This window comes from Podarcis liolepis, assembly GCF_965112155.1.
Source record: "Podarcis liolepis genome assembly, chromosome: 4".
NCBI lineage: Eukaryota > Metazoa > Chordata > Lepidosauria > Squamata > Lacertidae > Podarcis > Podarcis liolepis.
The window spans coordinates 80,860,675-80,885,374 of NC_139558.1; the positions used below are offsets into that span (position 1 = coordinate 80,860,675).

At 43.1% G+C, this 24,700-nt stretch overlaps 1 protein-coding gene across 7 annotated transcripts in view; it reads left to right on the forward strand.

Moving 5' to 3' along the window:
* FLT1 (fms related receptor tyrosine kinase 1) overlaps positions 1-24,700 on the forward strand; it is a 138,959-nt gene that overhangs the window by 101,733 nt on the left and 12,526 nt on the right. For all 7 annotated transcript variants that reach the window (XM_083498858.1, XM_083498859.1, XM_083498857.1 and 4 more), the window contains 9 exons: positions 11-117; positions 1,683-1,818; positions 15,477-15,581; positions 16,173-16,286; positions 16,693-16,781; positions 18,052-18,211; positions 18,556-18,653; positions 21,749-21,871; positions 24,061-24,172. In XM_083498858.1, coding sequence (XP_083354984.1) covers positions 11-117; positions 1,683-1,818; positions 15,477-15,581; positions 16,173-16,286; positions 16,693-16,781; positions 18,052-18,211; positions 18,556-18,653; positions 21,749-21,871; positions 24,061-24,172 — 1,044 coding nt within the window. The remainder of the gene's footprint in view (positions 1-10; positions 118-1,682; positions 1,819-15,476; positions 15,582-16,172; positions 16,287-16,692; positions 16,782-18,051; positions 18,212-18,555; positions 18,654-21,748; positions 21,872-24,060; positions 24,173-24,700) is intronic.

Genomic DNA, 24,700 nt, shown 5'->3' on the forward strand with positions numbered 1-24,700 from the left:
TTTTTCTCAGGAATTTCAGAGAGCTCAAACCTGGAGCTGATAACACTGACATGCACTTGTGTGGCAGCAACACTCTTCTGGCTTCTATTAACGCTCTTCATCCGTAAGCTAAAAAAGGTGAGGCCAAAGGCACTGGCACTGAAGCCTCTTCTGGTTTTCCAAATGGGATATGCCTTTTTGTGTTATGTCCGCCCCCCCCCCCAATAACAGCTATTTTGGGACTGGCACCCCCAGCACTCTCTCAAAATTCTAAATGTACCTGCTGCTCCCAAAAGCTTGCCAACCCCTGTCTTAAGGTGCAACAATACCCTTAACTGTTTCTGTGGCCACACAACTGCTCTCCTTTCTGTTTTTGAAAGACGTGGATTTCTGCCAGTTGTCATAGTAGGTGAATGGCATATGCACACTATATCCATTGCGGCAGCCAGTTCACACTGGCAAGGAGTGAAGCAGTGAGGTTGTCACTAAATGTCCACCACTGCCGAGCAGTGATCACAGAAGAGGTCAGGAGACAGCCTGATATTAGGTAACCACCCTGTCTCGTGAAGACAGCATACATATTCCTGTCAATACACACCAGGCTTGCCTGCTGAATTCATACTTCACCACAGGTAGAAATCCAGACTGACATGGCATTCCACTGGAAACAGCCATCTGACAGTGGATGGACCTGACAGTGTCCCTTTATCCAAAGCCTGGCTTATGGGGGTGAAATAATTTCAAAACTATTCACGTTATAAATATGTTATTTCAAATTGTGCTTCATTTATACTGAAAGTAAGATAAATCTTCAATGCTGATTTGTGTTGGCTTGAGGGAGATTCTTAGCTAGGTAACAGCTTATATGCACTAATTTTAGCTGCTTTGAAAGGCAATTTAAGTCGTCCCATTAACACAGGAAAGAAACTGTTCCCTTTGTCCCTGAATCATAGATAGGCAGCCTGACCCTGTGCACATGTACTCAGAAGTAAATCTCTCCAAGTTTGAGAAGGCTTGTTCCCATATATGTATGCATCGGATTGCAGCCTTAATCCTTCTAACAGCCTAATGAGTCTAAATTACTTGCTAGGCATCACTATGGGGAAATAATATTGCGTAGGCAAGAGCCTACAGGGAAATATGAATTCTTGAACATTTGAAAAATGTGTACACAAAATGTTACTGGTGAATACTTTGCAGATTACATCTCAGTCTTGCACAACTTTCAAACCGCATTTGGCGACTTTTTTTAAGCAACAAGCATTGACAGCTGAACTCATCTGTTGCATATGCCAGTATTTTCTTTTGTACAGTGGTCTGCCAAAGCTATTTTTAGAGGCTGTAGTTAGTCATTTTTCTGAAAATACACTCAACTGAAAGTACAGACTGGAATCTCTGTCACATGGCAATTATTTGAGGAGGTCTTCATATGGATTTAATTGACGAAATCAAGCATGCAATACAGTATATATATGAGAGAAGGTGGTGGAAATATCACCAGAATGAAAAAAATACATGGCAATGTTAAAATGAAGCATCTTTAACAGATTGTACATTGGAGCATGAAATGTGTATCCATATGGCAAGAGGTGCAGCAGTCATATCCAATTAACCAATCACCTTCCTGACCAAAGCCAGGAGAACTTACTAAGGATGGCTGTGCATTTTGTAGTGACTTGGGGATCTTTAACATTATTTTCCAGCCTTATTCTTCTGAAATAAAGACAGATTATTTATCGATCATAATGGATCCTGAAGAAGTCCCCTTAGATGAACAATGTGAACGACTTCCTTACGAGGCCAGCAAATGGGAGTTCGCCCGGGAAAGGCTCAAACTGGGTAATCATGTGCTTCTTTCTCTACTATTGCACGCGATTCTGGGTTGGTAATAACAAAATGTGGGGTTCCACCAGCCTTCCCCAACCTAGTGCCCTCCAGATGTTGTTCGACTGCAGCTCATGGAGGATAAGGCTATTTGTGGCTACTAACCCTGATGTTTTCTCTCCACTGCCAGAGGCAATACGTCTTTGCTCACCGGTTGCTGAGAACTGCAGGTGTGCAGAGTTCTGTTGCACTCAAGTCCTGCTTGTGGGCTTTCCATAGCATCTGCTGGGCAACTCTGAGAACAGGATGTTGGAGTAGATGGGCCATTGGCATGATCTAGCAAGCTCTTCTTATATCCTTGCATTAACTCCCATCAATCCTGACCACTGCTCATGCTGTAGGGCACCAGGGTGGGGAAGACGGATTTAAGCAGCAGGTTAACACTGCAGATTAATGCTGCAAAGCAGCTTTTATTTATCAACTATTTCCCCCCCTGTTAATGGGTACTGTTTTTATTTCGGAAAACAAGATTATGCCCCTTAATTGTTACTGTTGTCCTCTGGTTCTGAAATGGAATTGCTTTAAAAATAACTCTCAGTTCAATTGTTGCTATCTGGGCTTTGCAGAAGTATTTAGAATCCAGATGTAGGGATCAGAGCACTTTGAGGGGGCAGAACTAAACTGAGCGTCACTGTTTCATAACCGATTTGTAGGTTAACTATTTTCCTCCAAGGGATGTATTCACAAGTGTTGAAGAATTGTTGTGTAACAGGAATTACTATCTGTTTCCTCCTGGGTATCAGACACCCATGGACTAAAAATCCTGGAAGCAGTTAGACAAACCTGTGCCCTGGCCTCCAAATGTAAAAGGGAATCAGTCCAGACAGTGATGTCACTATGACATCAAGTGACTGGCAGGTCGGTGGCCCTGCCCACCTGTCATATTTGGTGCCCCAGGTCGGCAGTTCGAATCCCCGCAATGGGATGAGCTCCCATTGCTCGGTCCCTGCTCCTGCCCACCTAGCAGTTCGAAAGCATGTCAAAGTGCAAGTAGATTAATAGGTACCACTCCAGCGGGAAGGTAAACAGCGTTTCCGTGCGCTACTCTGGTTCGCCAGAAGCGGCTTAGTCATGCTGGCCACATGACCCGGAAGCTGTATGCCGGCTCCCTTGGCCAATAAAGTGCCGCAACCCCAGAGTTGGCCACAACTGGACCTAATGGTCAGGGGTCCCTTTACCTTTACCTTTTTATAAGTAAGTTCCATTCAATTTGATGGGTCTTAACATAAGAACACCCAGGCCCATCAAATCCAGCAACCTGTTTTACAGTGACCAACCCGATGCCTATAGGAAGCCTGCAAGCAGGACTTGAGTGCAAGAGCACTTTCTCCTCCTTCTGTTTACAGCAGCAACTGATATTCAAAAGCATACTGCCTCTGACCGTGGAGGCAGACCTCTTTGTCTTGCTCGTAAGCATGTTCCTGTTTGACTGTAGCCCAACATGTTTTTAAAGGGTACATCTCAGCCATGCAAAGTGTGAAGAGAGCAAACGTGTTTTCTAACACATGCCTGTGTACCAGAGAGATGTACTTGCCAGGGACCCCTCCTTGCCTATAGCTCCCTGTCCAACCTACACTTGTTGGCAAACCAGGTACTTGGAGCATGCAATATGGAATTCCTCTCCCTGGCAGGAACTAGTTAATTCAGTTCCTTAAGTTCTATCTTGCATGTAAGAGCTGAGGCACAAATCTGGAATGGAAGCAGTGTAAATGTGTGTGTGGAGGGGGGTGGGGGAATGGCATAAACAAGGAAAGAATGCTGTGATCATGAATGAAAACCAGATTCTGAAAAGTTGGCTGGGTGCAGCCTGTTTGCTAAATCATCTCCCGCACAAGTCCCAGTTACGTGGAAGTCAGTCCAACCTCTCATTGACCTTGGCAGCTCCTATTGCTATTATCTTGTAAATACGACGTGTTCTTGTTTAGTTGTTGGAAGTTTTTTTTTTAGTCTCACACATATTTTCTTCCTACACTTTCCACCTTTTCTTTATCAGGCCTATTAATTATAATGCATAGCTATAAATTGTGAACCAGACAAGTGTATTAATTTGTAACGTTGCTAACAGCACCTTACTCAAATAAGTTCCACTGATGAGCTCACTGGGACATACTCCCAGGAATGCGTATTTAGGATTGCAGCCTAGTCTTAGTTCAGTAACTGCCTGGGGCTGAGGGTGAGCGGGGTGAGCCTGACTTCCAGACATTCATTCCCAGATGATGAATCACAGAATCATGGATTCAGAATTGTAGAGTTAGAAGGGACCACGAGGGTCATCTAGTTCAACCCCCTGCAATGCAGGAATCTTTTGCCCAACATGGGGCTCAAACTCACAACTTCGAGATTAAGAGTCTACCAACTGAGCTTTGTGAAATAACATGTGAAGTAGCCAATGGATTGTGACCACTGTCCCCATTCCCACCCTCCATGCATTGATGTGAAGAAATTCTCAATATCTACGTATGAGCATAGATTCTATTCAGACCTCCAGAGGTGAACACATGGAAGTTGGGAGCAGGGTCAGTGAGCAAGATCTCCTTCCTTCTCCCAATGTTCATTAACCATGTGCCCCTGAAGGACCAGGTGCGCAGCCTGGGAGTCATTTTGGACTCACAGCTGTCCATGGAGGCACAGGTCAAGTCTGTGTCCAGGGCAGCTGTTTACCAGCTCCATCTGGTACGTAGGCTGAGACCCTATCTGCCTGCGGACTGTCTCGCCAGAGTGGTGCATGCTCTGGTTATCTCCCGCTTGGACTACTGCAATGCACTCTACATGGGGCTACCTTTGAAGGTGACTCGGAAACTACAACTAATCCAGAATGCGGCAGCTAGACTGGTGACTGGGAGCGGCCGCCGAGACCATATAACACCGGTCTTGAAAGACCTGCATTGGCTCCCAGTACGTTTCCGAGCACAATTCAAAGTGTTGGTGCTGACCTTTAAAGCTCTAAACGGCCTCGGTCCAGTATACCTGAAGGAGTGTCTCCACCCCCATCATTCTGCCCGGACGCTGAGGTCCAGCGCCGAGGGCCTTCTGGCGGTTCCCTCATTGCGAGAAGCAAAGCTACAGGGAACCAGGCAGAGGGCCTTCTCGGTAGTGGCGCCCGCCCTGTGGAACGCCCTTCCACCAGATGTCAAAGTGATAAACAACTACCTGACATTCAGGAGACATCTTAAGGCAGCCCTGTTCAGGGAAGTTTTTAACGTGTGATATTTTATTGTATTTTTGGTTTTTATGGAAGCCGCCCAGAGTGGCTGGGGAGACCCAGCCAGATGGGCGGGGTATAAATAAATTATTATTATTATTATTATTATTATTATTATTATTATTATTATTATTAAAAGTCTGCATAGAGTTAGCTTCTGTCTAAATCATCTTGTGCTCCTCTCATCCATTGATTCACATGACTGATGAAATGTCCTTAGGGCCTATATTTACAACTTCTTATAGTGATGGTTGTAGAAATGCTAATGATTAAGTGAGGTATGTGAATGCCTTGAATGAAATGTTGGATTTTATACCCTTTTAATAGTCATAGCTTCTCTCAAAGAACATGAGGAATTATAATTTGACAAGGATACTGAAAATTATTTAATAGAGATTCCTAACCCTCCTTTGGAGGAAGAGTGAGGTATAAATTCAATAAATAAGAATAAGAATTATTCACAGAACTACACTCTATAAATACCCTGGAACGAATACCCTGGAACAGTTTCTTATACTTCTAAAACTATGGCAGTCTGTGAATAGGAGATCAGGAGTGGATAAACAATAAAACAATAAATAATCTTAAAAGAGAAGTGACAGTCACTACAACTTAAGTAGTGGGATTAATTAATACTCAAAGCTTGATTAAAAATGACCAGATATTAACCTGTGGAACGCCCTCCCATCAGATGTCAAAGAGAACAACTACTAGACTTTTAGAAGACATCTGAAGGCAGCCCTGTTTAGGGAAGCTTTTAATGTTTGATGTATCACAGTATTTTAATATTCTTTTGGAAGCCGCCCAGAGTGGCTGGGGAAAACCAGCAGATGGGCGGGGTATAAAGATCGGCGTTTGTTGAAGATGACACTAGAGGAGAGGCGTAAAGAATACATACGAGATTACGTTCCTCTGAAAGACATCCCAACATGGGTGGAAGAAATGAAAAGCAAGACCCAAAGTGATGGGACATGCCTACCTCTTTGGTACTTCCTACTGCTTGTCTTCAGTGGCTTGGATCCAAAGAGCAACTTTAGGTCACACAGTGGGACAGCCTACTCACTGTGCAGTATCAAATCCCTTCATTTTTCAAATATGTGTTGCCATGATGCATGGGGGAATTATTCAAGAGAAACAAACCTGAAGCTGCCTCTTGACTGCAGACTTTCTTGTACAGTTTTTTTAAATATTGGGTTATAACTAGAATGTATCCTTCAACTTCTGAACAGAGCTCTTCTTCTGTAATGAGAAGAGAATAAAATGGAGTAAACGACCAAACTAGAAATGGTCAAGGCAAGGGTAGAAGTCTATTTTGGTATTGTTAAAATTAAATGAATCATTGCATGTTAAAATCTTCAAGCAGTACTCTTCCAAGCTGAAGTCAAATTAAAGTCAGTGGTGTAGTCCATCTTGTGTGTATTGCAGATACAAGGAACAAGTATAATCAATGTAAAGCTATTCAACTTCTGAGAATAGCCTTTAGTTTTATGTATTAATTGTGGAATATTTATTTTGAGTATTTATATATCACCTCTCACAAGAAAAGATAAAAAGCAGTTTGCAAAGTGCCTTTACAAATAAATATAACAGTAGCTTCTGGGTATCTGGTGTATATAATGGAATTAGATGGCTTTCTTAGGGTTGCTTCTGATGTCTTTCAGCAAGTCACTTTAGTGAGTAATGTCTACATATTTAACTGCAAGTCAGACATGTTAATAATAAGAACTATAGAGCAGATGTCACTCATGAGTACTTGCCAGAATGTAGCTATTTTAGTTATATGCAAAGGAATAATTTTTTTCTTTCCTTATCTAGTCACCTATATAATTGAATCTGCTTCACAAATACTGGAGACTGCTCTATTCCTAGAGTCAGTGTAAGGGGAGGGCAGTTGTGTTCCTTTGGTTCTTGAGATCTTGATGTTTGATTCTACATGGTGCTGTCACATTTATTACAGTGTGTCATCAGGACAGTTTGTGAAGATGCCACATAATGTTGGGTTTCAGTTAATGTCTGCTATGCATTTTATTCTGATGTGATTTTAAAATTTCTTCAAATAGAATAACTGAAGCAGTTCCTAACCACCACATTGATGTAGCAATATGAGCCAGATTTCTTATTAAAAGATTAAAGTACTTTTAACCCCAGCTTCCAGTGTCCTCTCAACAATTTAAAATGGAAGCAAATGCTTCTGAACTCACAGCTGCATTTGAGTGGGGGAAGCCAGCCCAAGTTACTTTTTTCATCACACTAAATGCTGGTCTAATGTTAATATCTGAACCATCAGTGTCCCTTTCAAAGTAAGTAGGCTGGTGCTCAGTGACAGATCCAGTGGTTTTTGTTCTATGATATTATTATTATTATGGCACTGAAATTAAAACAAGATTTGCATCTGAGAGTGGAGGGCATTCCCCAAGTGGTACAACATTACAGAGAAGGGCCCTCTTGCATACCCCATAGTGTGGAACATCCAAAGATGGGATACTGAGGAGGACCAGAAGATATTTGTGATCAGACAGGATACTAAAAGAAGTGCTTCTTCATTTAGGGCTTTATAGGTCATCACCAACATCTTGAATGCAGTTCAGAAACTTACTGGAAGCCTGTGTCCTATGGCTGCAGTTCAGTGCTCCACTTAAGAGTTTAGCAGCTGCAGTTTCGAAGTTATCTTCAAGGAGATCTTCAGATATGGCATGTTACGAGAGCATGCATTAACATGGCCAGGTTATCTGTAGCCAGGGATGAACATGGCTCGTGAGGCAACTGAAGTTGGCCAAAAACAACAGGGTCTCCAGTGACAAGTTTGGACCCAAAGTTATGAATCAACTCCTTCAATGGGAGGGCAACCCCCTTCTAGAGCAGGCAGTTTCCCCAATTCCTGGACTCATGAACCACCAATCCACAGTGCCTTGGTTGGGTAGGGATTCACTCTCCGTTTGTTCTCCGGCATCCAACTCGTTACAGAAGTAGAAATAAGGGTGGAATAACTATTACTGTGCCTCCAACTATCATTCCACAGAGTCACTGCTGTAGTATACCATGGCCGATGGTACTGAATGCTGCTGAGAGGCTACCACCCTCTCTGTCACAAGTGGACATTGGCCACTGGTTGGAAACTTCTACAGTTTGTTTCAGGAAAGGGTCATCCACAGCCTCCCCTTGGTTCAACATTATATCATAGACCCCTATCACAACATTTTAATTTCTTCATTTCTTTTTATCCATGTCCTATTCGCAGTGCTACCATGATCACTGTTTTTATGTGCAGGGGTGCACTTTGTTCATGTTCCCTTTCTGTTTCAGAGCCTTCAGTTGCTTCATTCCAGTTTTGGGTGTTACCCCACCAAGGCTCAGTTTTATCTATCAAGCTGTATTCACCTTCCTGTACTAGGAGTTCAAGTTCATTTTGTTTATTTCCCATCCTCTGCACACTGAAACCCATGGATATTTTATTTCAATGTCTCTCCTGTGGAGTTTGCCTGGCACCAGCCACAACTTCCCCAGCTTCTCCTGTACCTCCCAAGTCTCTATCTTTAGTGCTTATCTTTGAATTTACCTTTGGGCTATTGTCTCCATTCCCCACGGATTTAGTTTAAAGCCCTCTTGATCAAGTTTGTCCTGCTCCTGCCAAACACATTTTTCTCCAGTCCTCATGAGCTGCAGCCCATTTCCTGCCTGTAGTACTTTGTTAAGGAAGTTTGTACTGTGTTCTCAGAAACCAACCCTCTCCTGTCGACACTATCTGCACAGATGAAATACTAGTCTCTTTCTTTTTAGTCCTCTGTCTTTTACAGCAATACTTGGCAAGAACACCACCTGAGCCCCAAGGTACTTCACCTTCCTCCCCAGAGCTTCAGAGTCAGATGTGATATGTTCATAGTTGTGTCCTGTGGCGCCATTTGTCTCCTTGTGGATTAGTAAGAAGGGATAATAATGAGTTTGCCTGAAAAGTCTTAGTGACCTGTCCTTCATATCCTGGATCTGTGTGCCAGGCAGACAGCGTGCTTCATGAACAAAAAGGTCCGGTTGGCACACAGCTGCCTCTGTACCTCTCAGTAGGAAGTCCCCAAGCACCACCACCCTTGTCCTCCTCCTTCCTGCAGTCAGTGGCTGAATCATCTCTGTCCTTGAAGGGTTTGAGAGTCTTCCTTTCCCGTCTGGTATATCCTGAGAATCACTCTCATTGGACAGATAATAAAAGTGATTTCTTAGTTCCAGTGCTTCAAAATTCTACTCTTTTTTCTGTCGGTAGCTGTCTTCCATGCAGTTTCCTCCTTGTTACAGCTCCCATCTTCTTCCTTGGCAGTTTCTTCCTGGTTATGGCAAGGGAAGCTCTGCAGTACCACAACAGAACCAGCCAGACAATGTGGCCCCAGCAAGCACTCCAATGGTGGCAGCTTTAACCTTCAAAGTCCTAAAGATTTGAGCCTAGAGTAGTCAAAACAAGGGCCTTCTCTAATACATTCAGTTCACCAAAAGCTTCTCAATTAATCACATCCCCTTCCCACTTGTTCTACTTGGGATGCATAGGCATTGACACACTGTTAACCATTCCTTTGTTCTTCAGATACCAAAGCTCAAACTTGAATTCATGTCTCTTCAACAATCTCCCATAGCTGGAAAAGCTACTTGCTGGTTGCAAGGCTGGCCTGGCCTCTTCCTATCAAGTGGAGATGGGGATAAGAACACAAGTAGAGTCCTGCTGGATTGGATTAATGTTTCAACTATTCCAGTATGCTGTTTCTCACAGGGGCCAACCAGATGCCTCTCAGAAACCAAGAAGCAGAACTGAAGGCAACAGCTCTCTCTAGCAACTGCTATTTAATGGCATACTGCCTCTAAATTTTAATCTGAATTTTCCTCGTATATATTTGCTAATCTAAAGATTGCTTTGTTTCTTCTTATTTCTGCCTTTTGTCTAATGAGGTGTGTGTGTGTTTTGCTTAAGGCATAAGATGGATCTGGGTAACAGCCAGGCTATATGTTTTCCAAAATTGGGATCAGCTATTGTTCCTTTATCCTAAAAAAGTTAGTTATGTAACCTGATAACTGCAGGAAAACATGTCAGAATTCCTAGGGATGGGTGTGAATATGTCAATGAGAGCCAGTGTGGTGTGAGAGCCAGTGTGGTGTAGTGGTTAAGAGCGGTAGTCTCGTAATCTGGGGAACCGGGTTCGCGTCTCCGCTCCTCCACATGCAGCTGCTGGGTGACCTTGGGCCAGTCACACTTCTTTGAAGTCTCTCAGCCCCACTCACCTCACAGAGTGTTTGTTGTGGGGGAGGAAGGGAAAGGAGAATGTTAGCTGCTTTGAGACTCCTTTGGGTAGTGATAAAGTGGGATATCAAATCCAAACTCCTCTTCTTCTTCTTCAATTTTAGTTTCTCTCATTTCTCATCTTTCCAATCTTAAATTAAGTTCTCCACATTTCCAGTTTGCAATTAAAAAAAAAAGTTCTGTGAAAATTCATCAACATTTGAGTACAAATTTCTCCTAATACGCAAGTTTGCCAAGTATACATATTTTTGCAATGCATTTTGCAATGCATTGTTGCCATGAATGTATTCTTTTTGTGCACACTTTACCCTCAGGTATGCTTTTTTGTACACATCGCTTGGCTGGAGAACTGAACAGCTAAATTTGGAGAAATGCAAATTTTGAAGGATGGCTGTGTTTGGCTTGCATATTGTTTTGGAAAATGCAAATTGGGTGGGTCACCTTTAAATGTGAACTGAATTGAATTTCTTTCTCCACCTCCACCACCTAGAAAAGTCTAATTCAACCTCCAGTCTCCATCTTGGAAACGAGTCTAAATGCAGACCTCATTGCTAGGACATCTAACCTATTTTTTGTACTCCCTCCCCCCATTACTATTTTCCCTGTCACCCCACCCCACTCCCATCTCTTAGTAGCACCTGGCCTAATGAAGCATTTTGGAGCATTTGAAAGTTTGCTTATGGTTTAGTGACATTTCAATTGGTCCTGATAACGGTATTGGCCAATTGTGAGTGTTGACTCTTCTTCACCACCACCCCTGCTTAAGGATCAACATAGGATAAACATAGCAGCCTTGGCTTTTTAAATGTCCATTGTTACTTACAGACTGTGAATTTGTTGAATCCCTGTTTAAAGCTACTGGCCATCCCATCCCCACATTCTGTGGTGGTGAATTTCATAAACTAATTAGGTAGGTGTTGTGTGAAGAAGTAACTTCTTTTTGTCTGTCCTGAATCATCGGCCAATCATTTTCATTGGATGAGAAATATACATAACTAGCACTAGCATAATGTTGGCCATCTGCAGTTTTATTATATAGGAGAGGTTCTCCCATCTGGAAACTGTCTCAGATTGCAAGGAAAGTCATAAGGACTTCATTGATGGCAATACTGCTTGTCTCTACCTGGGAGTAAGTGTTAACAGGGCTGGCCACCTTCCTTTTGCTAGGTGATTAGTGATAAATTTTAACCAGTCATTCTTTCTCCAACTTGCCTATTAGCTCTGTAAAATCTCATACATTTTCATTTTTTAATTATTTTTCATTTTTTATCATTTGTGAAGTATCTAGTAACCTTATGCCCACAAGAAGTTATTACACAAAAGGAATAAATAAAGCTTGGTTTATTATATGAAATAAAAGTGACAGAATATATACAAAGGCTGCTTCAGACGGCAAAAATAAAGCGGGTAGCAAATCCTACAATGCATACACACCTTGATCTAAAGAGTGAAAAATATAACTATCCCCATAAGCCTACAGGAAAGTAAGTGTGGCAATTTTGCCATAGAAACCACAGTGAAAGCAAGTTAAGAAATGGAGAAAGGGAAAGAAAGGTATACCTGTCCTTCAGGCAGAATGGTTTTTGGATTCCCGGAGGCACTGAGTAGAATTTTAATTGGAGCTTTGAGAGTTCTGAGTAAAATTTTTGTTGGAGCTAGGAGAGCTGACTAAACATTGAGAATCTAAGGCTTTTAATCCAATGTCATCTAATGGAGAAGGGAGGGGGGCTTTGAGATGAGCAATTCCTATAATTCCAATGGTTTTATTGTTCTGTTGGATTTATTTCAGAGTTTCCTGCCTATTTCCCACTTTGCTTATTTGCTTAATAAAAGTTGAAGGAATACAATCCTAGTAGGCAATGACGAAAACTGGCCATGCTTGTCAGCCTCCTGTCTCAAAGTTTTCCCTCATTATCTTGATGGCATCCATTCAGATGTAAAGTAGATTTTAATGGTAGGGTTCGCCTAGGGTTTGGCGAACAGAAGGTCAGCGGTTCAAATCCCTGTGACGGAGTGGGCTCCTGTTGCTCGGTCCCAGCTCCTGCCAGCCTAGCAGTTTGAAAGCATGTCAAAGTGCAAATAGATAAATAGGTACCGCTCCAGCAGGAAGGTAAACAGCATTTCCGTGCACTGCTCTGGTTCGCCAGAAGCGGCTTAGTCATGCTGGCCACATGACCTGGAAGCTGTACGCCGGCTCCCTCGGCCAATAAAACGAGATGAGCGCCGCAACCCCAGAGTCGGTCACGACTGGACCTAATGGTCAGGGGTCCCTTTACCTTTACCTAGGCTTACATATGCTGGTCTCTACACAAGGTGTGAGGAGCTTCGGGATGTAAGCTGGCCATTAGCCTAGTGTGAGTATATACTGTATCAGAATTTGGCTCTCTGCAACAGATATCAAATTGCAAATGTTTAGAAAACAAATGACTATTGTTACAGTTTCTGTATGAAAAAACATATGCAAAGCGTTCTATGCTACCTTTGTTTATGGTGGCTGTAAGCATACCATATGATACCCATTAAGCTGCAAACAGTATGGCAGATCACGCCCCCACTTAGGCCTTTTTTAAAATGTCAGTGTGCTCTAACCATTCAGTTATTCAATCAGGAAACAGCTTTGTGTCAAGCAGAAAACAGACTCCCTGAATTTGCACAGCCCTGTAGCCAGGGTAGAATCACTTAGTGTACTACCCCACCTAGGATTTTTATTTTTATTGGATCTTTAATTGTGGCATAACACGCACTGTCTGCATTGAAAGAACGACAGCTTGTTTTAAGAAAAAAGGAGCAATTCTATGTTTGTTTGTGTGGCTCCCTCCAAGAGTGTAGTTGTTGGAGTCCAAAAGTCTGCTCACACAAAATTTCCCCTGACTCAGAGTGGCTTTTCGTGATCTCAGTTACCCTAAGTGAACCTGGAGGTGTGGGGTGGGGAAAAACCAGCCTGTGTAGTAGTAACATAACCCCTAAGAGATTGAGTTAAATATTAGGATTATCTATTACAGGCTAAGGCGAGACCTTATTCCTTTGATTTTCCTTTGCTCTGCTTTTCAATTGCCCTTCCAGATGTCCTCTCTATTGTGTATTTGTGACGATTTGTATTCATGCTGGTACTGGGTCAGATATACAGATGATCCCGCTTTCAATACTGCTGTGCCAGGTGAAAAGGGGGCGACGGGAGAAATAGATTTCAGTGGGACCTAAATTGCACCTTACATTCCTAATAACGCTTCTCTGTATGCCATTATCTTCTGAAGCTGCTGGAGGGATTTTCTGTGGCTTGTAAAGTGAGGAGAATTTGGTCCAAGAATTCAAATATCCAAATACTCTCTACAAGTTCTTAGGAGCCATTGTTTGGCACTAAAACATAATGTAACTGAAACCAGAATATCGGAGGATTTTTAAAGCGGGGGGTGGTGAGAGTTTTATTAGTTTTCCATGAAACAGAGATTGTTCAGATGGAAAAGATATCTGGAAAACATGCCAGTGTCCGAATACAACAATACCCCTGTGGTGTTTTACTGAGTACAGAGAGAGTTTACAAGTTGCTTATTCCAATGTCCTAAGTAAATGGACTATTATTGATCAAAACAAATGCCAAATTCTCAGAAAACAATGAGCTTCCAAGAGTTAGGTTTACAACAGATGGATGCCTGGTCTGCACGGGGGTCCTAAGGGCTCCATGACAGAATCAGGCTCCTGCAACACAAGCAACAGGTTTCAGTGCCCTCTATCTCCTTCACTTTACTGATGTCCTCGTGATTCTGTGAATCCAGGTGGACAGATGATCAGATGAACACACATTTTACCACACATCTTCACCTGATATGTGGTAAAACCCGAGCAACCCTGTCCAATCAGGGGAAAGAAGGGAAATTAATGAAGCAGGGAGGTGGCAGAACAGAAAAGTGAAAGGACCAGCTGGGATCTGATTGGTGCAACCCTTAGGTGGGAAGAAATGGTCTAATGCCCAAACTAAGTATGATGTTGCCATCTAGTTTGCCCTTATGTAGCTGATGTCTTTTTAAAAATAAGTAGCTGGGGGGAATTGGAATCATGGAATGGAGGGACGTAGCTTTAATCCTTTGCTCTTGCCGAGATCCCAGCTGGAATTTGTCCCCCATCCCAATACTTGCAAATATCAATGGGAATAGTAGACTATGGGAGGCATGCTTAAAAGGCAGCAAACATTCCATTATTTGGCTTAGCAATGTACTTTTACAACCATTTAATTTCTTGTCCTATCCAGCAAAATATCTTAGGCCATCTCTGACCAAGAGACGGATGACATAACAGAGTGCCGGACAAGTACTGAAGGCCATTCCACACCTTGCAGAAGAAATGAATGAATGAAACAACAGCTGGCACTGGTGGTTACTGTTGTGCCTTGTGGCATTTTTCAGCAGCAGCAGAGTGCTGCATGCCAGTACTTTGCAGCAGTTTTGCAACATTTTGATTGTTAATACAGCCGCTGCCTTTAGGCAGTATAGCCATTGCTACAATGTCATTCTTAGGGCTTGATAGTGGGCTAAGTTTGAAGCATAAGCCTAAATGTGATAAATATTTGTTGTCTTGTATCCCAACTGTTGCAAGTTACTCCCCTGGATTTTACAGACCAGTTCTAACAAGTTAATATATCTTAGCTGACATGGCTCAGTTTCTGTTATTCCTAAGAATGCAGACACGCCATATATTTAAAGCACGTTCTCCATGCCAAATCCTGGGAATTGTGGGTAACATCTCACAGAGCTACACTTCCCAGAATCCTAAACGACAACAGTTCCCAGGATTCTTTGGGAGGGGGAAATGTACTTTAAATATATGATGTGTACACAGCCCAAAACACAATAATTACTATTGAAAGGCTCTGGATCAGAAACAGCTAGGTGTGATAGTCTCCCCCTTTTGCAGCTGTGCTCACACTTCCATCATTTGTTTGACTACTTAGGGTTTCATTTATATTGTTTCATTTATATTGTGAATTGCTTTGAGCATAGGTCTGTGAAAGTGGTATAATTTGTTGCATATAAATTCAGGAGCTCTCCATGTCAGAACTTTAAACATAATGAAAAGTTTAATACTATGATTTTATCTGATGATGTCTCTCTGAGCAGCAACTGTGATTTGTTTTTGATGCAGGAAAGACCCTTGGGCGAGGTGCTTATGGGAAAGTAGTACAAGCAGCTGCTTTTGGAATTAAAAAATCACCCACGTACAAAGTAGTTGCTGTAAAAATGCTGAAAGGTACGTATGGTGTAGAACAATTCCGCTTTCACTTTGTAGTGTCCAGACTGTGTGGGCACCCATTTTCAGCTGTCCTGCATCTCCAGTAAAGCTGAAATCCTGTTGCCATTTGAGCCAGGGACCATAGTCCAATGGTAGAGAGCCATCTTTGCAGGCGGAAGCTCACAGGTTCAGTTCCTAGATCCTCCAGCCAGAGTGGAGCAAGGCTGCTGCCTGAAAGCCAAGAAAGATGCTGCCAGTTGGTCTTGACTGGCCTTCCTCAAACTGGTGCCCTCCACATTTTGGAATACAGCCCCCGTCAGCTCCAGCTAGCACAATCAGCGGTCAGGGGAAACGGGTTGTCGCTCAGAACACCTGCAGGATACCAGTTTGCAGAAGGTTCATGTAGGCAGCCCACAGCCCAAACAGTGCAGTTACAGGCTTCTGGACTTATAGTGCTGTTCCTGCCTAGGGTTCAGGTTTGCTGAAAGTGTCCTCACAACCAACAGAATGCACCTGGTGATCAACAAGTAGTGACAGGAGCCGGTGCAAGAAATCTCCAGGTAAGAAGTGCCCTAAGTAATAAGTAAACCATTTTGCTTGGCCTTGCAGAAGGAGCCACCGCCAGCGAGTATAAAGCATTGATGACTGAGCTGAAGATCTTGACACATATTGGTCCTCATCTGAATGTTGTGAATCTGCTGGGCGCTTGCACAAAAAATGGAGGTATGGACAACTATGACAAAAACATGGTGTTCTGGTTTGCTATTTTTATTTAAAATATAGCTTTACTTTTTTGTATTTATCACAGGCTGGAAAGATGGTTCTTAATGCTAAGATCTGCTGGGCTTTGTCCTTCAAGAGTTAAACCAGTTGATACAACTGTGTGAAAATACACTTTTGAGATGCAGGCCTGAATTAAATCACACACAGATAAAACTTTCCTAGAAATCAGTGTGAAACAAAGATGAGAGTAGGGACTTCAGGGGAAATATGGATTTCTTTCAAATGCATTCTGATTTAAGTAATTATGCTGTATTGCTGAAACAGGCAGTTGAACAATGACACAAAAGGCACAGAGGTTATAAATTGTCATTTCCCCCCACCAAAACGTTTATCATCTTGTTCACAGGGCCACTAATGGTTATAGTTGAATATTGCAAATACGGAAATTTATCAAGCTACCTTAAGAGCAAAAGGAATTTCTTTTCTTCCAACAAGGTAATGTCCCAAATGCCGTATTTTATTTCTTCAGTTCACTGTCCACTGAAATAATCACATTAATTTTATTTTGCTGCACAGTAGAAATAGAAACAGGTGTGCAAATGCCCTTTGACGAGTGCAAATATGAGTTGCTTTAATGTACAGATATAGAAAAGTAACCAGGTTGTTGCAGCAATGCAATAACTCAAGAATTTTACAAGGTTGTACCTTCCCCAGTGCAAGACTTCATTGGAGGGTTCAGCAGTGATGTATTTTGGATATGTAAGGAAGGATATGTAATCTCTGGGTCAGCCTAAGTGCAGTTATATGCATCATGACCCTGGGACTTCCCATCTTTGCACAGGCGCAGTGCTGAAGCCATAGGACAAGACCATTAACTCAAAAATGTGGAGCAGGAATACAACTCCAGATGCACACCAGCCCTTTGCCCGTGGGCCAGATCTGGCCGTCAAAGCAATTCTATCCATCTGCTCCTGGCTCCACTAAATTTAAATCAAAGTGAAAAATGTGAGATAGATAGATAGGACTCTCCTTTCCCCCAAGCCCCCCCTACTTCACACTCCCCTTGAGTGTTTCTGCCTGGCTGGAATGTGTCCTTGAACTCTGATAGCGCCTTTGGTTTGCCTAGATGAGGGACAGCAAGGTGTGTGCAGAAAATAGCCTATTGCAAAGTATATTTCTAGCAGGAGAAACTGGCTACATGATGTGTGGTTCCACTCCCTTGCTTTAATCATTTTCTAAGGGACAGTGTTTTTCAGTGGTGGTGTCCCAGGACCTCACCAGCACATTTAAAAAGTAATTGAATGGAAAGACCTCAAAATCCATGGGGTACAATCTAGCTGAAGTTAAGCACTTTTAGATTACAGTGGTACCTCGGGATGCGAATGGGATCTGTTCCGGAGCCCTGTTCACATCCAGAAGCAAACGTAACTAGCGACGGCATGTCTGTGTACACGCGCGTCGCTTTTCACCGCTTCTGCGCATGCGTGTGATGTCATTTTGAGCGTCTGCGTGAGCGGCGAAACTCAGAAGTAACATGCTCTGTTACTTCCGGGTTGCCACGGAGCGCAACTCGAACGCGCTCAACGTGAACCATATTCAACCCGAGGTATGACCGTACATTTCTTTAACAGGAGAGCTAAAAGCACATGCTTAACTTTCCTGATGAAATCAGTTGGGCTCAAAAGTGCTTAACTTTGGCTGGAATATCTTCTGTTCCATCTTGTGCCAATTTTCCCCTCTCCCACCCCCCTCTTTTTGTCTAAAGGATGCCTCCATTCAAGGAGAGCTGGTGACAGAGGAGAAGGATGTGGAGCCCATTGGTGGTAAGAAAAAAAGGCTGGAGAGCGTCCCAAGTCGAGAGAGCTTAGCAAGCTCTGGATTTCAGGAAGATAAAAGTTTAAGTGATGTGGAAGAGGAAGAGGAGGGTATGTATTAATTCCTTCCTCTTTCTTTGCAGCCTGTGGATATTTTTACCGCGTGATCTGCATCTTTGACATTTTCTTTCCCCATTTATCACCCTCATAAACATCCTTGGGAGATACTCGTATCCAAGAAAAGATGGTTTAAAATAAGCTTATTTACAACGTTACTCAATCGGACAGGAAGATGTGTGACTGTTTCTATGGTCTCTTCCTTAACCTTGGGGAAGTGCTCAGCACCTCCCAATAATTGTTTTTTGTTCTCACTAGTAAACTAAGTTTCAGGCACTCCATTGTACTGCGGGCAGCACAAAGTCATGTTAACCTCGTATGCGCTGAATTGATTTCAGATTCTGATGAATTTTACAAGTGGCCCCTCACCATGGAAGATCTAATTTCTTACAGTTTTCAGGTGGCCAGAGGCATGGAGTTCTTATCATCTCAAAAGGTTAGTTTACCTCCTGTGCATTTCCCCTCCGGGAGATTAATAATAATAATGGGGTAATGTTTTGCATGCATTATGCTTCCATCAGCCTATTGTATAATAGGCTGGGAATGTTATCCCCATATTGCCCTCTAGTCCAGTGTTTCCCAACCTTTTTTGGGCAAAGGCACACTTGTTTGATGAAAAAAATCTCGCGGCACACCACCATTACAGCCCCGTGACGTCAGCGCGCAGCGTCACGCCGGGAGGGACGCACGAAAGTGAAAGTTTTCAATTTTTCCCCTCCCCCTTGCCGGGGAACCTCCAAGCTTTGGGGGTGGGGGGGGAGGAGGCAGCAGAGCGAGGGACTGAGGGACGGCGGCAGCTGAGGCGGCGGCGGCTGTTGTGGTGGTGGCGGCGATAGCGGGCGGAGGAGGGGGCGGCGGCGGGGCCGAGGTGGCCGCCGGCGGCGGGGGAGGCGGCGGCGGGTGGAGCAGGAGGGCGGCCGAGCCCGGTGAGGGAGTAGGGTTGCCCGGGGCTTGAGGAGCCGTCGCCGGGAGTTGCTGCTGCTGTTGTTGCTGCTGCTGCCCGGACATGCCGGCCTCCTCCTCGTCCGCTGTCTCGCGCTCCTCCCTTTTGCACGCACTGCCCCGCCGCCGCCCCATTGGCTGGGTCCTGTCAGCTGATCCTGTGTTATTTCCTGTGTGTGTGTGTGAGGGGAGAATGGAGAGAGAAACCTCGGCACCACCACCGCGGAGCCGCCCCCAGCTCGACGCGGATCCTCGCCGCCGCCGCCTCTCACCGCCCGACTCGCCCGCCTCCCTCCCACGGCACACCAGCCAACGTCTCACGGCACACTAGTGTGCCGCGGAACACCGGTTGGGAAACACTGCTCTAGTCTTTTTTCCTGGCAGAGGAGCTATGCCCTTAATAGCTGCATGACAGAAAGAAATTCAACAAGTGCAGCTTTTCTGTCACCTTTGTAAAATGTGTCTTTTAAATTGTTGCCTGTTTGTTAAGACAGAGTCCTTATTGGGGGTGTGGAGAGCCAGTGACCCTAAAGGCATATATACATTAGAAGCATATGTTCACCACTTATATATATATATATATTAAATTAAGTGTTTTACACAATTTTAACTGCTGGTTGTTAGCCACCTAGCATACCCTAGCCACCTGGCCTAAATGAATCCAAACCCCTTTCACAGCACTACCAAAGGTAGTTCTTATACCAGTTTAAGTTTGTGGTGTAACAACGCCTCTAAGAATCATGCTTCTGTTTTGTTAAATACAAAATGTTTGTGTTACTCCCTGAAACTTTATTGAGAAAAAGGGGTTTTCCCTGCACCCTGGGAAACTCGCTGCACAAAGGAAGCATAGGGCAAGGCTGCTGGAGTAACCAGTGGCTCCTCATCTTCCTTGCAACTAACTGCATCAAGGAAATTGCATCATGGTGAAGACAAACTGGTTTCTGTGATTCAGTGGCAATTTTGTTCCCCAGAACTCCTAAAGGAAGGAAGGAAGGACAGTTTTCTTTTTGAGGCTCTCTCTATAAATAAATGCATGTTTATTCATGTCTTCATAGCGTACACAGCAGACTAGAAACAAAAGGCTTGTTCTTCCATTGCAGTTATTCCTCTGCCTGGGGTTAGACCCAGGTGATCAGGAACCACATAAATAACCACTAATAAACACGCAGGAATATGGTCATCTGCAGCCCCTGACAACATGCTTAAGTATGCCTTGTCACCGCTAGCGTGGCCACTTACCACATTACCAAATAAAGAGAGGGAGAGAAAAGAGGATATGCCTTCGTGAGAAATGCACAAATGCCAGTTTATCAGTATAGATGGAAACTGTTGTTGGCATCCGCCTGCCTCGGGAGACAATGGAGGAGTGTGCCTTTGAGAGTGAAGTCAAACTATTGGAAGGTTGCAGTGCTTGCTGTGGTTGTAGAGGCCAATATGGGAGAGACATGTTTTGTTGCAGCTGGGGCAGATAAAGGCGTCCAGTTGCAAAGAATTACTATAATTTAAATAGAAGTGTAGTTCCTCTTGCCAGACAGGTGTGCATGCCCCTTGTTAGTTTGCTGCCCAGGCACTGGCTGCTTACAGTTCTTCATCTTTAAATGGGAAGTGAACTGGGTAACCCTTCAGCTAGACAACTGTTTTCTGTAAAGGAGGACACACGGCCACTCCTTTGGATTTCCATCGACGTCACTGCTAGGAGTAATGGTGTAGTCAGAGGCTACAGATGACCACCTTTCCACATGGTTAGGGTCACTGCGTGGGACATTTTCCAGTGACTGTTGCATGTCATCATCAGCATTTTATATGTATGCCGCCTTTCCATAGTAAAAACCGTGCTCAAGGCGGCTTACAACAAAAATATTTGCATAATCACAAACATAATAAAAGTAGTCATAACTAACTAAAACACATCAAAAAGTACACGACCAAACTGAACCTTTTTGACATAAATCATAAAAAGTTCTAAAAAGATACAAACAATTCATCTCATTAACAGCAACCCCACCACCACCACCAAACCCCCCTAAACAATACCCCAACCCAGCAGTCATAGTACTTCATCTCTAGAAACATGATTTAATGTTCACAGCATCTTCAAATCTCAGCTCTCCTTTTGAAAATAAATGTTTTCTGGTTTGGGGAAAATTAAAGATTTGGTCCAGATTTCTGTTCAGTTCAGTTTAGCTCTCTGAAAACAGGCCTGGTTAAGGTGGTCTCCACTACAAATTCTCATATGGTAGGAAAAATAGCTGCTTATCTAAATATATACAAAGTCCTAATTGATTTTGGATTTTATTTTGTATTTCCAAATGCATTACCTACAAAGCCTAAAGCAGTCTGACTTATCCCTTGGTAGAACTCAACAGATTAAAGGTACACATGTTTAGATTCTGAAGTGTTTCTTTGGAAAGCACCTTTGCATTTCATTCTGGTAGTTCTATGTAAACTTTAAGCAACTTCCAGAAGAAAATGTAAACTGAGCTATTAAAAACATGAGCATGTATATTAAAAGGACATGGAAAAGATTCAGCTTTGTGTTTTGGAATCATATCTGGATCAGCAATGAGATTGTTTAATGTTTTCTTGTAGTGCATCCATCGTGACTTAGCAGCCAGAAATGTCCTTTTGTCTGAAAACAATGTTGTGAAGATCTGTGATTTTGGCCTTGCAAGAGATATTTATAAGAATCCTGATTATGTGAGAAAAGGCGATGTAAGTCAGCATGCTTCTTATGTGCCCCATTGTTTATCATTTTGAACAGCTCACGGAGAAGTTTTCTAAATGTTTACATTCTCTGCACTCTAAAAGGCCCCTGAAAGTGATTGTACATTTTTTATGTGAAGATGAGCGGTCCAGATGAGTTGCATGCACTGTGACAGTTTGCATCCTCCACAACAATGCTCGGAAATGTCCACCAGCTCTGTTTTTTGAATAGTTTACATGTTGATATTTGTTTCTTGGCTAACCTTGCTAGGCCAGCCAGTAAAAAGGCTTAAACTTTATTTGCAAAAGAAATAGAAGTTTGCGTTTCTTCACTGGGGGTGCAGCGGGGCTTAATTTGAGCTATGGCTCATCATAATTTACCCCCAGAATCGTTAGGTTTAGCCCAAGAATTTGTTGGCACTGTTAGGACTCAGCCCTGGAATGTGTGAAATAACTTTTCTTCCCAAATAGCATGGGAAACATCCTTATTAGAAAAACTGACCAATAAACTGAAACTGACACGCGGACAAATAGAAGAAGATGCCTTCACCCCAGTTTGGTTCCCCTTTATCATATACACAGCCCAACAAGACAACAAGAATCCCCCGACAGCATACGAATCAATTTGGCTAACTTGATTCAGAAATACACACTCATACCCTGCTCACACGCGAAAACAATTCTCACTGCAGCCAACCAAAGACAACCAACCACACCCTAAGCCACCCTCCAATCTCTCTCACCACCAAGGAAATACAGTGGTACCCCGCAAGACGAACGCCTCGCAAGACGGAAAACCCGCTAGACGGGGGGGGGGGGGGAAAGCCTCCTCCCGCCGCCCGGCATCGGAACGAAGCTCCGATGCCGGGGGGGGAAAGCCTCCTCCCGCCGCCCGGCATCGGATGGCTTTCCTGAAGACTTGGGGTGGGAGGAGGGTTTTCCTTCCCACCGCCAACATTCAGAATGCTGTTCTGAATGTTGGCGGTGGGGAGGAAAAACCCTCCTCCCACGCAAGCCCCGGGAACAGAGGGAAAGCGCTGCGCCCCTTCCCCTCTGTTCCCATACCTGTCCTGAAGGCTTGCGGTGGGGAGAAAAGCCCTTCTCCGCACCGCCAGCCTGGCAAGCGGTTTCCATAGGAACGCATTAATTGATTTTCAATGCATTCCTATGGGAAACCGTGCTTCGCAAGACGAAAAACTCGCAAGAAGAAAAAACTTGCGGAACGAATTAATTTCGTCTTGCGAGGCACCACTGTACAACAAGTGAATAGTAAGAGAACCCATACAAGTAACGCTGGCACAACCCCTCACACACTAAGTAGAATAACAGAGGCATAACCACCCCACCCCACTCCTCTCTTCCTCCCTCTTCTTTTTCCTAATTGTTTAACCAGGCATGGCCAAACTTGGCCCTCCAGCTGTTTTGGGACTACAACTCCCTTCATCCCTAGCTAACAGGACCAGTGGTCAGAGATGATGGGAATTGTAGTTCCAAAACAGCTGGAGGGCCACGTTTGGCCATGCCTGGTTTAAACCAATTCATAAGCCAAGAATTTATACATTGACCACTAATAATGAAACATATGTTGCAGATATTTTTCAACATTTATTATGCTATTTTTGTGGTATACAAATGACATGAGAAAACTTGGTATATTCATTTGCATAACATTATTCATGTTTATAAAACCCAATTAAAAAAAAAAACTTTTCTTCCCCTTTGAAAAAAAGATCTTAATGTTCTGGAGGAATATATGAGCAGCATTAAGGAACTTTAGGCACATGCAAAGCACATTTCATTAATACCGGGGAAATCACAGCATACCTATTTATCCAGGGCTGTCTGTATTTAGCTTTTGTAGAAGTGCAGGAAAAAAGAACATAAATGGTACTCGGCACCCAACCGAGCTTCCTGAGACTCTCAGCTTTTGAAAACCAAGTTTCTAGTCTTATATTTGTGATGGCTGGCTTGAAACTGGCTAGATCTCTAAAGGCAAAGTGGAGTACTGTATGTGCAAGACAAACTGCATCTCTGGATTTAATTTCATTTTTCTAGCACAACAACACTCTGGCCCTTCTGTGAGCAGAAGGCAACTTCCACGTGCAGCCTAAAAGAATAATTCTAGCTCTGTAAAACACTTACCTAGCTACGGCTATTTCATTTTGCTTGAAAAGTAAGGCCCTTTGATTTTGTTACAGGCACGTCTCCCCCTCAAATGGATGGCACCAGAATCTATATTTGATAAAATCTATAGTACCAAAAGTGATGTTTGGTCATACGGAGTACTGTTGTGGGAAATATTTTCTCTAGGTAAGTTGTTGTTTAAAGAAAAAGTGAATTGATTCTATCCTAAGATCTCTGAAAACAAAATCAATTGGATACAGTACCCAATTCATCGTTAACAGTGCAATCTTGTACATGCTACTCAGAAGTAATCTTCAAGTTCAATGTGACTTATTCCTACCTAAGTGTGTTAAGGATTGCAGCTTAAATATTATATATCAGAAATGGGCTTGCTATGATCTGCTTACATTTTAGTAGAAGTTAAACCAATGTGTTTTGATTATACAGTGGTACCTCAGGTTAAGTACTTAATTGGTTCCAGAAGTCCGTTCCTAACCTGAAACGCACTTTCCCATTGAAAGTAATGGAAAAGTGGATTGATCCGTTCCAGACGATGAAAAACACCCCCTAAAACAGCAATTAAACATGAATTTTACTGTCTAACGAGACCATTGATCCAAGGCAATAATCAATGTACTGTACTATAAAATAAATAATACAGTATTATAGATAAAAAAATAACATTTATTTTTTTCTTACATGCACTGATGATAG